This window comes from Syngnathus acus, chromosome 21 (assembly GCF_901709675.1).
Source record: "Syngnathus acus chromosome 21, fSynAcu1.2, whole genome shotgun sequence".
NCBI classification, from domain to species: Eukaryota; Metazoa; Chordata; class Actinopteri; order Syngnathiformes; family Syngnathidae; genus Syngnathus; species Syngnathus acus.
Genome location: NC_051105.1, coordinates 76,269 through 88,767, shown reverse-complemented (window position 1 = coordinate 88,767; position 12,499 = coordinate 76,269). Strand labels below are relative to the sequence as shown.

Below are 12,499 nucleotides of genomic sequence, written 5' to 3'. Positions count from 1 at the left end.
CCGGCCCTCAGACCCTCCTACTGCACCCGGATCCCCTGAGGTCAAAGACAAGACCAAGAACAGTGTCACACTCACCTGGAGTCCCCCAGACAGGGATGGTGGCAGCCCCGTCAAGGGTTACATTATTGAGGTTCACGAGGAAGGCTCCCCTGATTGGAAAAGGGTGAATCCTGATGAAAAACTCCACCCATCCACTGTGATAACTGTTCCCAACCTAAAGGAGGGCAAGAAGTGTAAGTTCAGGATCTACGCTGTGAATGCTGCAGGCAGTTCGGAGCCTGCCAGGACTGCAGACGTCCTTGTTCAGGATATCCTTGGTAAGAACGCTGTGGCTTGTTTGCCCAATTGTAGTAGCTTGTTTCAATCCTTCACCGCGTCTGTCCTCTAGTTGAGCCGACCGTGTCACTGGACGTGAGTGCCCACGACCTGCTGAACTGCAGGGCTGGAACCACAATCAGGATCCCTGCCAGCATCAGCGGGCGTCCAACGCCTAAGGTAACCTGGACCTTCGACGGAACGGCCGAGACCGAGACGAAAAATCAACTCCACACACTCCCCGTCGGCTCAGAGGTAAAATTACATCGATGACGGTTTAGGCCGTACGACGTCCTCCCGAGTACCACGTCAACAGCAAGAGGTACTTCTAGACTGAATTTGGACATTCCTGACTGTAGATTCACTCCACCGACACAACCTCCGTGGTCATCATTCCTGAGTGCAAAATGAACCACGCTGGCCGCTACATCATCAATGCAGAGAGCCCAGCCGGACACAAAGTCGTCAAAGTGCGAGTCAACATCCTTGGTGTGTAATAGAAATTGCTCAACTCTAACTCACTTTTCACGACTAAAAGCAGAAAAGATCACAAAATGTCATTTTTCAACTGGACCGTAGATCTTCCAGGACCTCCTCGAGACCTTAAGGTGAGCGACGTGACCAGAGGTACTTGCCGACTCACCTGGAAACCTCCAGAGAACGATGGAGGAGAGAGGGTGAAGAGCTACTTCATTGAGAAGAAGACTGTGGTGGGAAAAGCCTGGACAAAGGTGAAGCGCATCTTTGCTGATAGTGCCTTGACATGTATTATTAACTAAAAGGCACGATAATGAATTGGCTGTTTTGTTGGACCCCCATCCAGAATATAACAAGGTCCTGAACAAACAATGACAAGTGTCCAGAAAACACCTGGATACAACACAAACTGAGTGACTCAAATTTCTCTACCCTGATCTCATCAACTCAGGTGAATCCATCCTGTGCTGCGCAGTCACTCGTGGTTCCAGACCTGATTGAAGGTCAGGAATACCTGTTCCGCATCCGTGCCGAGAATCGATTCGGTTTTGGGCCCTACGTCGCAACCACCGAGGGAACCACAGCCAGAGATCCTATCCGTACGTCCGTGCTCTGTTTGAGCCTCCGCTATATTCTGGGGACTTGTGACTGAGTTTCCTCTGTGCGTTTCCTGTGCTTTCAGATCCCCCAGATCCCCCAACCAGGCTTAAAATTGAAAGTGTGAGGAAGGGAACAGTGAGCCTCACATGGAAGCCTCCCAAAAACGATGGTGGATCACCTGTAACTCACTATAGTGTCGACCTACTCTGCTGGGATGCCAGTGGGACTCAGAAAGAGTCCTGGAGGAGGTAAACCGTCTTAGAAGACGAGACAAGCTGTTTGTTGGCTATGCAGTGGTTTCAAATTTCACTACTGACTGCAGGTGTAACAGGAGGGACATTGATATCACGAGCTTTAAGGTGGAGGACCTGACAGAGGGTGATGAGTACGAGTTCAGAGTGATTGCTTATAACCAGGCTGGACCGAGCCGACCATCTTCTACTGCCGGGCCCATTCTCATTCGGGACCAGACCTGTAAGTACAGTAGATAAGGAACGGTTCATTTTCATGTCCAGTCAACCACGAAGTTTACAAATACACAAATTCTGCGGTGAACATTCTGTGACATCACACTGAACCTCCAGGCGCTCCATCCATTGAACTAAAGGAGTTCATGGAGGCCGAGCAAGGCAGTGACATCAGGATTGTGGCCAGGATACGCGGCTGCCCGTTCCCCACACTCACTTGGTACAAGGCCCCACCTCACAAGTCTGACAGCAAGGCAGAGGTCTGCTACGATGAGCACATCAACAAGATGGTGTCCGACGACAGCTGCACACTGTTGATACAGCAGGGCAAACGTCCTGACACCGGCCTTTACACACTGGTGGCCTCCAACAGCCTCGGCAAAGCCTCTAAAGAGATGAGGCTCAACGTGCTCGGTAAGTATCATCAGTGTCCACGTGGTTTTTCAAACACGATTTGAGATGACATTTTTGATGACACTTTGATTAGATCTGGTCAACCCTGAACACCTTTCATAGCCCGGTTTTGTAACCTCGTCGTCGTACGCCGCATTATTAAATGTTGTTGTTCCACCAGGTCGTCCCGGTCCTCCCTCTGCTCCCATTAAGTTTGAGGAGGTTGGGGCTGAGAGAATCACTCTCTCCTGGCTGCCACCAAGTGATGACGGGGGCTCCAAAGTCACCAATTATGTCATCTGGAGGCGGGTGGCCAACAGAAATACCTGGGTCCCTGTCACCAGCGAGCCCAAAGAACGTATCTGGACAGTGGAGAACCTGATGGAGGGCCACGAGTATGTTTTCCGCATTATGGCCCAGAACAAGTATGGTGTCGGCGAACCGCTAGACAGTGATCCAGAAGTAGCCAGAAACCTCTATTGTAAGTCCACTTGAGCTCACGTGGGCTACACTTCCACACTCCTGCATCCAAATGAAAAATGGTCCTTCCGTTCTGCAGCTGTGCCCGGCCAATGCGAAAAGCCAACAGTGTCCGGCATCACCCTGGACTCCATGACCGTGACTTGGGAGGAGCCCGAAGATGACGGCGGCACGCCGATCACCGGTTACTGGTTGGAGCGCAAGGAGACCACCGGGAAACGCTGGGCACGTGTCACCCGTGACCCTATCAGACCCATGGGCTTGGGTGAATCATGTACAGTGAATGGACTCATTGAGGGTTCCGAGTACATCTTCAGAGTTACGGCTATCAATGCTGCGGGACCTGGACTCCCCAGCGTTCCGACTGATCCCAACTTTGCCAGAGACCCCATCTGTAAGCGTTCACCACACTCTGGGTCATCCGATAAACATAGAAGTAGCGCTGTTTTTAAATGAACAATGCTCTCCCTTTCTCCAGCCCCGCCCTCTCCTCCAACACCAAAGGTTTCAGATTGGACAAGGTCAACCGTGGATCTGGAGTGGATCCCCCCGCTGAAAGACGGAGGCTCCAAAATTCTCGGCTACTGGGTGGAGTACAAGGAGGAAGGCACCGAGGCTTGGGTCAAGGTGACAAAAAGCTTGGTCAGACAAAATGGAAATCGACCAGTTTAGACTGATTTTAGCAGCTCTCCCAATCTGCTGGAAGAACACGCTGAGAGATGAGATTTTCAAAACATATGATCATGATGATGTTTGATTTCCTCTCGCTCTACCCGCAACAAATGGTGGGCACATTTGTTTTGTGTTCCAGGCCAAAGACACAGAAATCCGTGGCACCCGCTTAGTGATTGCTGGTCTGAAGAGTGGCGGTCAGTTCAGGTTCAGAGTCACGGCCTTCAACCTCGCTGGTGTTAGTGAACCAGGTGAAGTTCTTGAGGTGCTGGAGCTCAGCGACAGAAACGGTAAGTGTGCCGTAAAGAGCAAAAAAAAACACTGATTTCCGACAAGCTTCATCTATCAGCTTAATGAAACTTTTGTCTTCAGTTGCCCCTGAGGTTGATTTGGATGCCTCGGTCAAGGAGAGGTTGGTGGTCCACGCCGGTGGGGTGATCCGGATCATCTGTTACGTGTCTGGTCAGCCATCACCAGAAGTCACCTGGAGCAGGGATGGAATGGCTCTACCCCCTGAGGCCAAGGTGGAGACAACAGCCATCAGCTCATCTTTGGTCATCAAAGGGTGTACCAGAAGGCATCTCGGCATCTACACGCTGACTGCGAAGAATGCCGCAGGGGAGAAGACGAAGAACGTCACAGTGGAAGTGCTTGGTGAGTCATTCTGCACAATGCATATAAGATGTTCTGGTCCTCGGAAACTGACCGCAAACTTTGGGTTTATTGCAATTCCCACAAACCTTTTGCATTTTCCACCAGACGTTCCTGGGCCCGTAGGCATCCCTATGATTGCAGAGAACTTGAGCAATGATTCCTGCAAGATCAACTGGTACTTCCCAGAGAACGACGGCGGTTCTCCCATCAGTAATTACGTGATCGAGAAGCGTGAAGCCGAGAGAAAAGCCTGGACGTCGCTCTCGTTCACCGCCAGCAGACAGAATGCCGTGGCTACCGGCCTTACCTCGGGCCAAGCGTATTTCTTCAGAGTTGCCGCCGAGAACGCCATTGGCATCGGACCCTTCATGGAGACGGCGGCCGAGCTCATCGTCAAGGAACCATTGAGTGAGTGAATACCAAGTTTCCATGCAAACCTTTTGCATCATCATGTTTTCAATCAAATCCATTGTAATGTCGATGTCATTCAAAGTCAAGGCCCTCTTAAGATCCCTAAGAACACGAATGAACATTTCTTTCTTGTCTCCGCACGTTCAGGTGTGCCTGACCGACCCGAGGAGCTCGAGGTGACCAAGGTCACCAAAGATTTGATCAGTGTCACATGGAGAGCGCCTAAGTTTGACGGTGGCTCCGAGATCGTCATGTATGTCTTGGAGGCTCGTTTGATTGGGAAAGAAAAGTTCACTCGATTGACCAAGGAAAAGCTGATGGAAAGGAAGTACACTTTTGACGGACTGAAGGAGGGCGACACCTATGAGTTCCGAGTTAGCGCTGTCAATGAAGTCGGGCAGGGTAAACCCTCATTTTGCTCCAAACCAGTCACTTGCAGGAATGAACTCGGTAAGCAACCTATCTCAAACCAGTTCTGGTGTGCCGGAGTTCTAAGAACTCACCGACTACTTTTGCGTGACCTGCTCCAGAGCCACCGACTATCGAGTTGGACTTCCGCGACAAACTCATCGTCCGTGTCGGCGAGAGCTTCCTGCTGCAGGGTCGCTACACCGGCAAGCCTTCTCCATCCATCGTGTGGTACCGAGACGACGAAGAGCTGAAGGCCGACAAGCACGTCATGTTCAAGAATACGCTGACCACAATGTCGCTGGGTGTGATGAAGGCACAGCGCCACCACAGCGGTCGATACGTGGTGGCGGTGGAGAACAGCACCGGGTCCAGAAAGGGAGTCTGCAACGTCACAGTTGTCGGTATGAGTTGAAACTCATCCTGACCTTCCTTCATATTTACAACTTGCAAAGGCGTAGTGGCTGGGCCAATATACTGTTCTGTACCGTTCCGTTATCTCATTTCTGGTACATTACGGTAATTGTCGTGAAAGAACACTCAAGCTTCTGTCGTCTACGCAGACCGTCCATCGCCTCCCGTGGGTCCAGTTGTCTTTGAGGAGGTGCACCGTGACTACATGGTAATCTCTTGGAAACCTCCTCTGGACAGCGGCGGCGTAGAGATTTCCAACTACATCATTGAGAAAAGGGACGCAAACAGAGAAATGTGGACCACTGTCACGTCAGCAAACACCAAGACCACATGCAAGGTTGGCGCATGTGCATTAGCCATCAAATGTGTGGTTTCAGAATGCGGATGCTAGGAAATCATTTCAGAAATATGTTTTCAGAATGTGGATGCTAGGAAAACATTTGTTTGATCATTTCAGATCCCCAAACTGACAGAGGGAAGAGAGTACATCCTGAGAATCTGTGCTGAGAACATGTATGGTATCAGCGACCCACTGGACTCTGAGGAGATGAGAGCAAAAGACCTCTTCAGTGAGTATTTTGTCTTCAGTGAGTATTTTGGCCCCACTCTGGAGCCAGGTTTGGAGGTGGGACCCGCCCGAAGGGGAGCGTCTAGCGGCTGGGCGGTAGTTAAACGGTAGCCTTTGAGGCCACCGAGCGATATCAACTTTGAAATGACCAATGTTTCACCACATTTTGCTGTGGCTTTTCTGCAGGAGTTCCAGAGGCCCCTGAGATTCCGACCGTCAGGGAGGTGTACGCTACCAACGCACTGGTGCTCTGGAACCGGCCCCGTGATGGAGGAAAGCCCATCACCAACTATATACTGGAGAAGAAGGAGCCCACTGCCAAGAGGTGGTCAAGAGCAACAAGAGAACCCTTGTACCCTGCTACTCAGTATCGAGTCCAGGACCTGGTGGAGGGCTGTGAATATGAATTCCGTGTGATGGCTGAAAATGAGCTAGGAACCGGAGACCCGAGTGAACCCTCAAAGCCCATTCTTGCCAAAGATCCCATCGGTTCGTGTGACTAAAGCCGCAAACAGACCTACCTCGTTATACCGCAATGACGTAAGCTAGAATCATACGTGTTGTCCATTCTCTACAGTGCGCCCTAGTCCTCCAGTGACCCCCGAGGCCTACGACAAGACAAAAGAATCTGTGAGTCTCAAATGGCAGAAGCCGCGCCATGACGGAAAAGGACGGATATTTGGCTACCTGGTCGAGTACCAGAAGCCAGGTTCCATTGAGTGGATTCAGGCTAATGAACATCCAGAGCAGTGCCCTGACCTGCACTATGTAGTCACAGGGCTGAGTGATGGCCAAGAGTACGCCTTCCGGATCTACACTGTCAATGCCGCCGGCAAATCTGACCCAGCCTATGTCAAACAGACTGTCAAGGTTCATGACAGACTGGGTATGATTATCTTTCTTTTTTTGTCTTCTTTTTATATGTCTGTGTTCGACATGTCTCTTTGTTTTCCATACCACATATCCTGAGAACCAATAGGCTGAACAATCTGTCTTGCCTCCCTCTGCAGAGGCACCAGAGTTGCTGCTGGATGCTAACATGGTGCGTGACCATCTGGCCATGCTGGGCACAGACATCACCTTGAGTGCGGCGATCAAGGGTGTGCCCACGCCCACTGTTACCTGGAAGAAAAACGATGGCCAAATGCCAGCTCATATCACTGTCGCTGTCACGTCCGCCGGTAGCAAAATCTTCATCCCCAAGTGCGTCCGTCCCGACTCCGGCAACTACTCTCTCACGGCGGAAAATGCTGCCGGAAAGAAAACGGCCATGGTTGCTGTTCTGGTTCTGAGTGAGTCAATACCATCAATATTTGTGACTGATATGCTCTTTCCCTTCTTTGTTTTTTTTGTTTTTTATCCTATGCTGGAGCAACATCTCTTCAGCTCAAATTCCATCCCTTGTTTTCCCTTCAGACAAACCATCACCGCCGAGAGACCTGGCGGTCTCCGAGGTGACCAGCGAGTCCGCTTACTTGACGTGGAAAGCTCCAGAGGACAACGGCGGTGCTGTTGTCGCCCATTACGTCGTGGAAAAGAAGGATGTCGCCGCTGAGCAGTGGGTCCCGGTCTCCGCGGCCAACAAGAAGCGGAGTTTGATGGCCATGTATCTGATGGAAGGAATCCAGTACCTGTTCAGAGTGGCAGCCGAAAACCAGTTTGGCAGGAGTGATTATGTGATCACAAAAACTCCCATCAAGGCTGTCGATCCACTCTGTGAGTGCAACGCTGTTTGTTTTCTGTTTCAGTCCTGTCCTGAATCCTGAATGTGATTTGCTCCTAACTCAGTTTACTCATCTCTGGAAATTCACTCTGATGCCTGTGTTTAGAGAGGCAGAGTGTGCGTCACCGTCATTCGGCACTGGCGCGGGGTGTCCCATGTCGAAGTGCCAGCACTACATTTTTGGTGCACTCTGAATAACCGAATGTCAAATCTGAGCAACGCCGAGTTTCCAAACACTCGGAGCGAACCGGCGCGCGGAGGCCCGCAAATTTCCGAACGCGCCTCAACCCGTGCGTCTTAGTGAGAGGACAGTAGATAAGCATTTGAATTTGAAATACAAGGAAAAAAAGCCTGAACATGAATTATATTCAGACCCACTATGACACTTTTACTTTCTTTTCATCTGAGCTTTAATGAGACACTCGAGGTGTGTACGCCGGTCTGGTAAATAAATGAAGAAGTACTTCCACGTACCCCGTGCAATGCGCTCACGTACCCCTAGGGCCCCAAAGCATGGGCGTTAAGGTTCCTTGACTGTCCCAGTTTTTTTAATTTTTTTTATTAAATCACTTCACTCTAGCAGTGGCTCATCTGAAACTCACCCACAACTTGCGACGCAAAGCAAAAAGACTGACCAAGTGACGGCTTGCAACATGAAAAGCTTAAATTGTGCCACTAAGTCAAGGTAGCACTGTGTCATGTATACCATTTCTAACTTCCAGACCAACAAACTACAAATCTGTCTCCATTATTTAGATCCACCTGGCCCCCCAAAGTACCTACACCACACTGATGCAGACAAGACAGAGGTGTGGTTAGAGTGGGAGTGGCCCGATCGCACCGGGGGAAGTGAAATCACAGGCTTCATCGTTGAGTACCAGGAAGAGACTCAGCCAGATTGGGTTTCCTATAAGACCGTCAGCAGTAACCATGCGCATGTCAGCGGTCTCGGGGAAGGCAAGACCTACCGCTTCCGGGTCATGGCTCAGAACGCTATTGGCGTGAGTCGTCCTGACACCAGTGTTCCCGTCACCTGTCAGGAAAAGACACGTAAGACGTCTCCGTTTTGGACTGAAGAACAGCTGCAGTGTTTCATTCCGTTGAAATTCCTCACACGAATGCTTTTCCTTTGTCTTTCAGTACCCCCCGCCATTGAAGTCGATGTGAAGCTTATCGAGGGTATTGTTGTGAAGGTAGGCAGCACTATTGTACTGCCTGCCAAGATGAAGGGGATCCCCATCCCCACTGCCAAGTGGATGACAGATGGCAAGGAAATTACATCAGAAGGTCACTATAAGATAGAATCCACTGGATCCGCCTCCACTCTCACCATACCAGAATGCAAGAGAGGAGACACGGGCGAGTACATCCTCACTGTGTCCAACCCTGCAGGCAGCAAGACTGTCGCTCTGCACGTCACTGTGCTTGATCTTCCAGGGGCACCCGTCGGACCAATCAACATCTTAGAAGTAACCCCTGATCATATGATGATACAATGGAGGCCACCCAAGGATGACGGTGGTACCCCCATCACCAACTATGTGGTTGAAAAGAAGGATGTGAAGAAATCTTGGGAGCCTTGGTCGGTTGTAAGTTCGAGCGGTATCGGTACCAAAGCTAAGGTGTCACGCCTGGAGAAGGGTCGTGAGTACGTGGTTCGTATCCGTGCCGAGAACAAGATCGGAATTGGTGCCGGACTTGAGAGTCCCCCGACCATTGCCAAGCACATGTTCAACCCTCCCGGTCCACCGGGCCTCCCGGTGTGCTCTGATATCACAGAGAATGCTGTGACAGTGGAATGGTCCCTGCCTGACCACGACGGGGGTAGTCCTATCAGTGGCTACGTGATTGAACGCCGAGAGATGACAGGGAAGTGGATTCGTGTCAATAAAACTCCCGTGCTGGATCTCAGATACAGGGTTTCGGGCCTACTTGAAGGCAACAGCTATGAGTTCAGAGTATTTGCTGAAAACATTGCCGGTGTCAGTGAGCCATCGCTCACCTCTGATCCCATCAAGGCGACCCGGCCCATCACCAAGCCGGGACCTCCTGGAAATCCTAAACTAAAGGACTGGAGCAAGTTGTATGCGGATATCTGCTGGACCAAACCCACAAGAGATGGTGGCAGCCCTATCCTGGGCTATGTTGTAGAGATTCAAAAGTCAGGATCTGCTCAGTGGGACAGGGTTAACAAGGAACTCGTCAAGATGTGTGCCTACAGAGTACCAGGTTTCATTGAAGGTATGGAGTACAGGGTCCGAATCAGAGCCACAAACAAGGTCGGAGAGAGCGAACCCCGGGAACTGAGCGAGACCATCTTGGCGAAGGACATTCTCGTTCCTCCAGAGGTTGTCGTTGACGTATCGTGCCGTGACTCTCTGACTGTAAGGGCAGGACAGATCATCAGTTTGATGGCCAGAGTTAAGGGCAGACCTGACCCAGAGATCGCCTGGACCAAGGACGCCAGAGCCTTGTCTCGAGACAAACGCACGATGCTGAACAACAACTATCCTCTGTGTGAATTGGTCATTAATGATGCCGTCAGGTCCGACTATGGCAAATACGCCATTGTTGCCAAAAACAGCAGCGGACAGGCACAAGCCACCATTATTGTCAATGTCCTGGACACACCTGGAGCTTGCCAAAATATAAAGGTGGCTTATGTGACCAAGAACTCTTGCATGGTGTCTTGGGAGAATCCAGAGGACAATGGAGGCACAGAGATCACCCAGTACATAATTGAGAGCCGACAACCGAGCCAGAGGGGGTGGACGGTAATTTCCAATGACTGTACAAAGCGTCTGATGAAGGCCCCTCTCTCGGAGAGCTGCGAGTACTTTTTCCGCGTTAGTGCCGAAAACAAGATCGGTGTTGGACCACCCACAGAGACCAAGACGGCCGTTTTGGCGATCGACCCCATTGAGAAACCTGGTGAACCGATCGACTTCCATATAGCGGAGATTGGCAAGACCTTCTGCTTCCTCAAATGGAAGAAGCCCGACTACGACGGCGGTAGTCGTAACCTGGGTTACCACGTGGAGAAGAAGCCAAAGGAGGCTGAAGAGTGGGAGAGACTTCATAAAGGTGCAATTAAAGAGACTCACTTTATGGCTGACAGGTGCATTGAAAACCAGGTCTACCAGTTCAGAGTTCAGACGAAAAATGACGGCGGTGAAAGCAAATGGGTGACCACAGCAGAAGTCGTCATCAAGGAGCAGCTTGTAGAGCCAGAGATCAAAATCAAACTCGATGGAAACCTTGTGGTAAAGGCAGGGGACTCAATTCCCATCGAGGCAATGGTCAAAGGCAAACCCCAACCTGATGTCAAATGGACCAAGGATGATGGCACCGGGGAGCTCAAAAAGGGCTCCAGGCTTCAGATCGAAACCGGTGTTGACTTCTCAAAGCTGCTTCTGACTACAGCTCGGCGTACAGACAGTGGCAAATATGTCGTCACTGCAGCCAACAGGGCAGGAACATGCTCCGCGCATGCCAAGGTCAATGTATTGGACAGACCCGGCCCGGTCAGTGACCTTAAGGTGTCGGGCGTTACCACTGACAGGTGCCGTTTGGCATGGAACATTCCAGAGGACGACGGAGGCTGCGAGATCTATAACTACATCATAGAGAAATGTGACACCAAGAGGGGTGTCTGGTCCGTTCATTCAAATGCCGTCATCACCAACAAGGCCAACGTGACTCGTCTCGTTGAGGGAAATGAATATATCTTTAGAGTTCGTGCAGAGAATAAAATGGGTCCTGGCCCTGCTGTGGAGAGCGAGGCCATTGTCGCCGGCACCAAGTTTAGTGTTCCAGGAGCACCTGAGGCACCGGAGGTCACCAGAATTTCCAAGGAGGAGATGACAGTGCAGTGGTCAGAGCCTGACACAGATGGAGGGAAGCCAGTCACTGGTTACATGTTGGAAAAGAAGGAGGAGCATGCTGTAAGGTGGTCCACCATTAACAAGGAGGCAATGCCAACAACGTGCTTCACCGTAACAGGATTGCTGCCCCTGCACGAATACCAATACAGAGTGAAAGCTGTCAATGAAATTGGAGTCGGCAGTGCAAGCAAACCCTCGCGTGCCGTTTTGGCAAAGGACGCAATCGGTATGGCGTGGCTGGTTTTCTTTTAGCCACCTGCTAGTGTTGGTTCTGCGTGACTTCAACGTGTGTGTGTTTTCTTACAGAGCCTCCTGCACCACCCACCAACTTGAAGGTCTTGGACAGCACCAAGTCCACTGTAACTCTAGGCTGGACCAAGCCTGCGTCCGATGGTGGAGCGCCTATCATTGGCTACGTTGTTGAGATGAGGGTGAAGGGAAGTCCCAAGAAAGGAGACGACAGTTGGAAACGCTGCAATGTGGCTGCTCAGCTTGTCTTTTGTGAGTTCACAGTCACGAGTCTTGACGAGAAACTTCTGTATGACTTCAGAGTGTCAGCTCAGAACCAGGTGGGCATGAGTCTGCCCTGTGACCTGGGAACATCTGTGAATCCCAAGGAGATACTTGGTAAGGGTTGCTTTGGCTACCTCCTGACTTAGATGACTGTATTCATAAACGGACATGTCTATAAATCCACGTTTTGCTTTTAACAGAGGCACCAGAAATCGACTTAGATGCCAACTTAAGACAGGGACTAACAGTGAGAGCTGGGTGTCCCATCAGACTGTGCGCGACCATCAGAGGAAGACCTCCTCCCAAAGTCACTTGGAGGCGGATGGGCATTGATAATGTAGTCAGGAAGGGTCACGTCGACATCATCGACACGATGACCTTCCTGGTCATTCCGGATAGCACGCGGGATGACTCTGGCAAATACTGTTTGACTGTGCAGAGTCCCGCTGGAGAAAAAGCTGTGTTCGTCAGCGTCAAGGTCCTCGGTACGTCCTGCCTTTTCCCGTCACTGCTCTGTGAT

General features: G+C 50.9%; 1 protein-coding gene across 2 annotated transcripts in view; it reads left to right on the top strand.

The window, feature by feature from the left end:
• The window catches only part of LOC119139825 (titin-like), a 116,565-nt gene that overhangs the window by 52,595 nt on the left and 51,471 nt on the right, over nt 1–12,499 (top strand). For both annotated transcript variants that reach the window (XM_037280826.1, XM_037280825.1), the window contains 26 exons: nt 12–317; nt 389–570; nt 675–804; nt 895–1,046; nt 1,244–1,391; nt 1,475–1,640; nt 1,715–1,866; nt 1,977–2,273; nt 2,434–2,733; nt 2,812–3,126; nt 3,211–3,359; nt 3,544–3,694; nt 3,777–4,058; nt 4,164–4,466; nt 4,617–4,919; nt 5,000–5,281; nt 5,441–5,628; nt 5,749–5,860; nt 6,046–6,348; nt 6,437–6,745; nt 6,870–7,151; nt 7,276–7,575; nt 8,339–8,632; nt 8,723–11,692; nt 11,773–12,093; nt 12,180–12,464. In XM_037280826.1, coding sequence (XP_037136721.1) covers nt 12–317; nt 389–570; nt 675–804; nt 895–1,046; nt 1,244–1,391; nt 1,475–1,640; nt 1,715–1,866; nt 1,977–2,273; nt 2,434–2,733; nt 2,812–3,126; nt 3,211–3,359; nt 3,544–3,694; nt 3,777–4,058; nt 4,164–4,466; nt 4,617–4,919; nt 5,000–5,281; nt 5,441–5,628; nt 5,749–5,860; nt 6,046–6,348; nt 6,437–6,745; nt 6,870–7,151; nt 7,276–7,575; nt 8,339–8,632; nt 8,723–11,692; nt 11,773–12,093; nt 12,180–12,464 — 8,982 coding nt within the window. The remainder of the gene's footprint in view (nt 1–11; nt 318–388; nt 571–674; nt 805–894; nt 1,047–1,243; nt 1,392–1,474; nt 1,641–1,714; nt 1,867–1,976; nt 2,274–2,433; nt 2,734–2,811; nt 3,127–3,210; nt 3,360–3,543; nt 3,695–3,776; nt 4,059–4,163; nt 4,467–4,616; nt 4,920–4,999; nt 5,282–5,440; nt 5,629–5,748; nt 5,861–6,045; nt 6,349–6,436; nt 6,746–6,869; nt 7,152–7,275; nt 7,576–8,338; nt 8,633–8,722; nt 11,693–11,772; nt 12,094–12,179; nt 12,465–12,499) is intronic.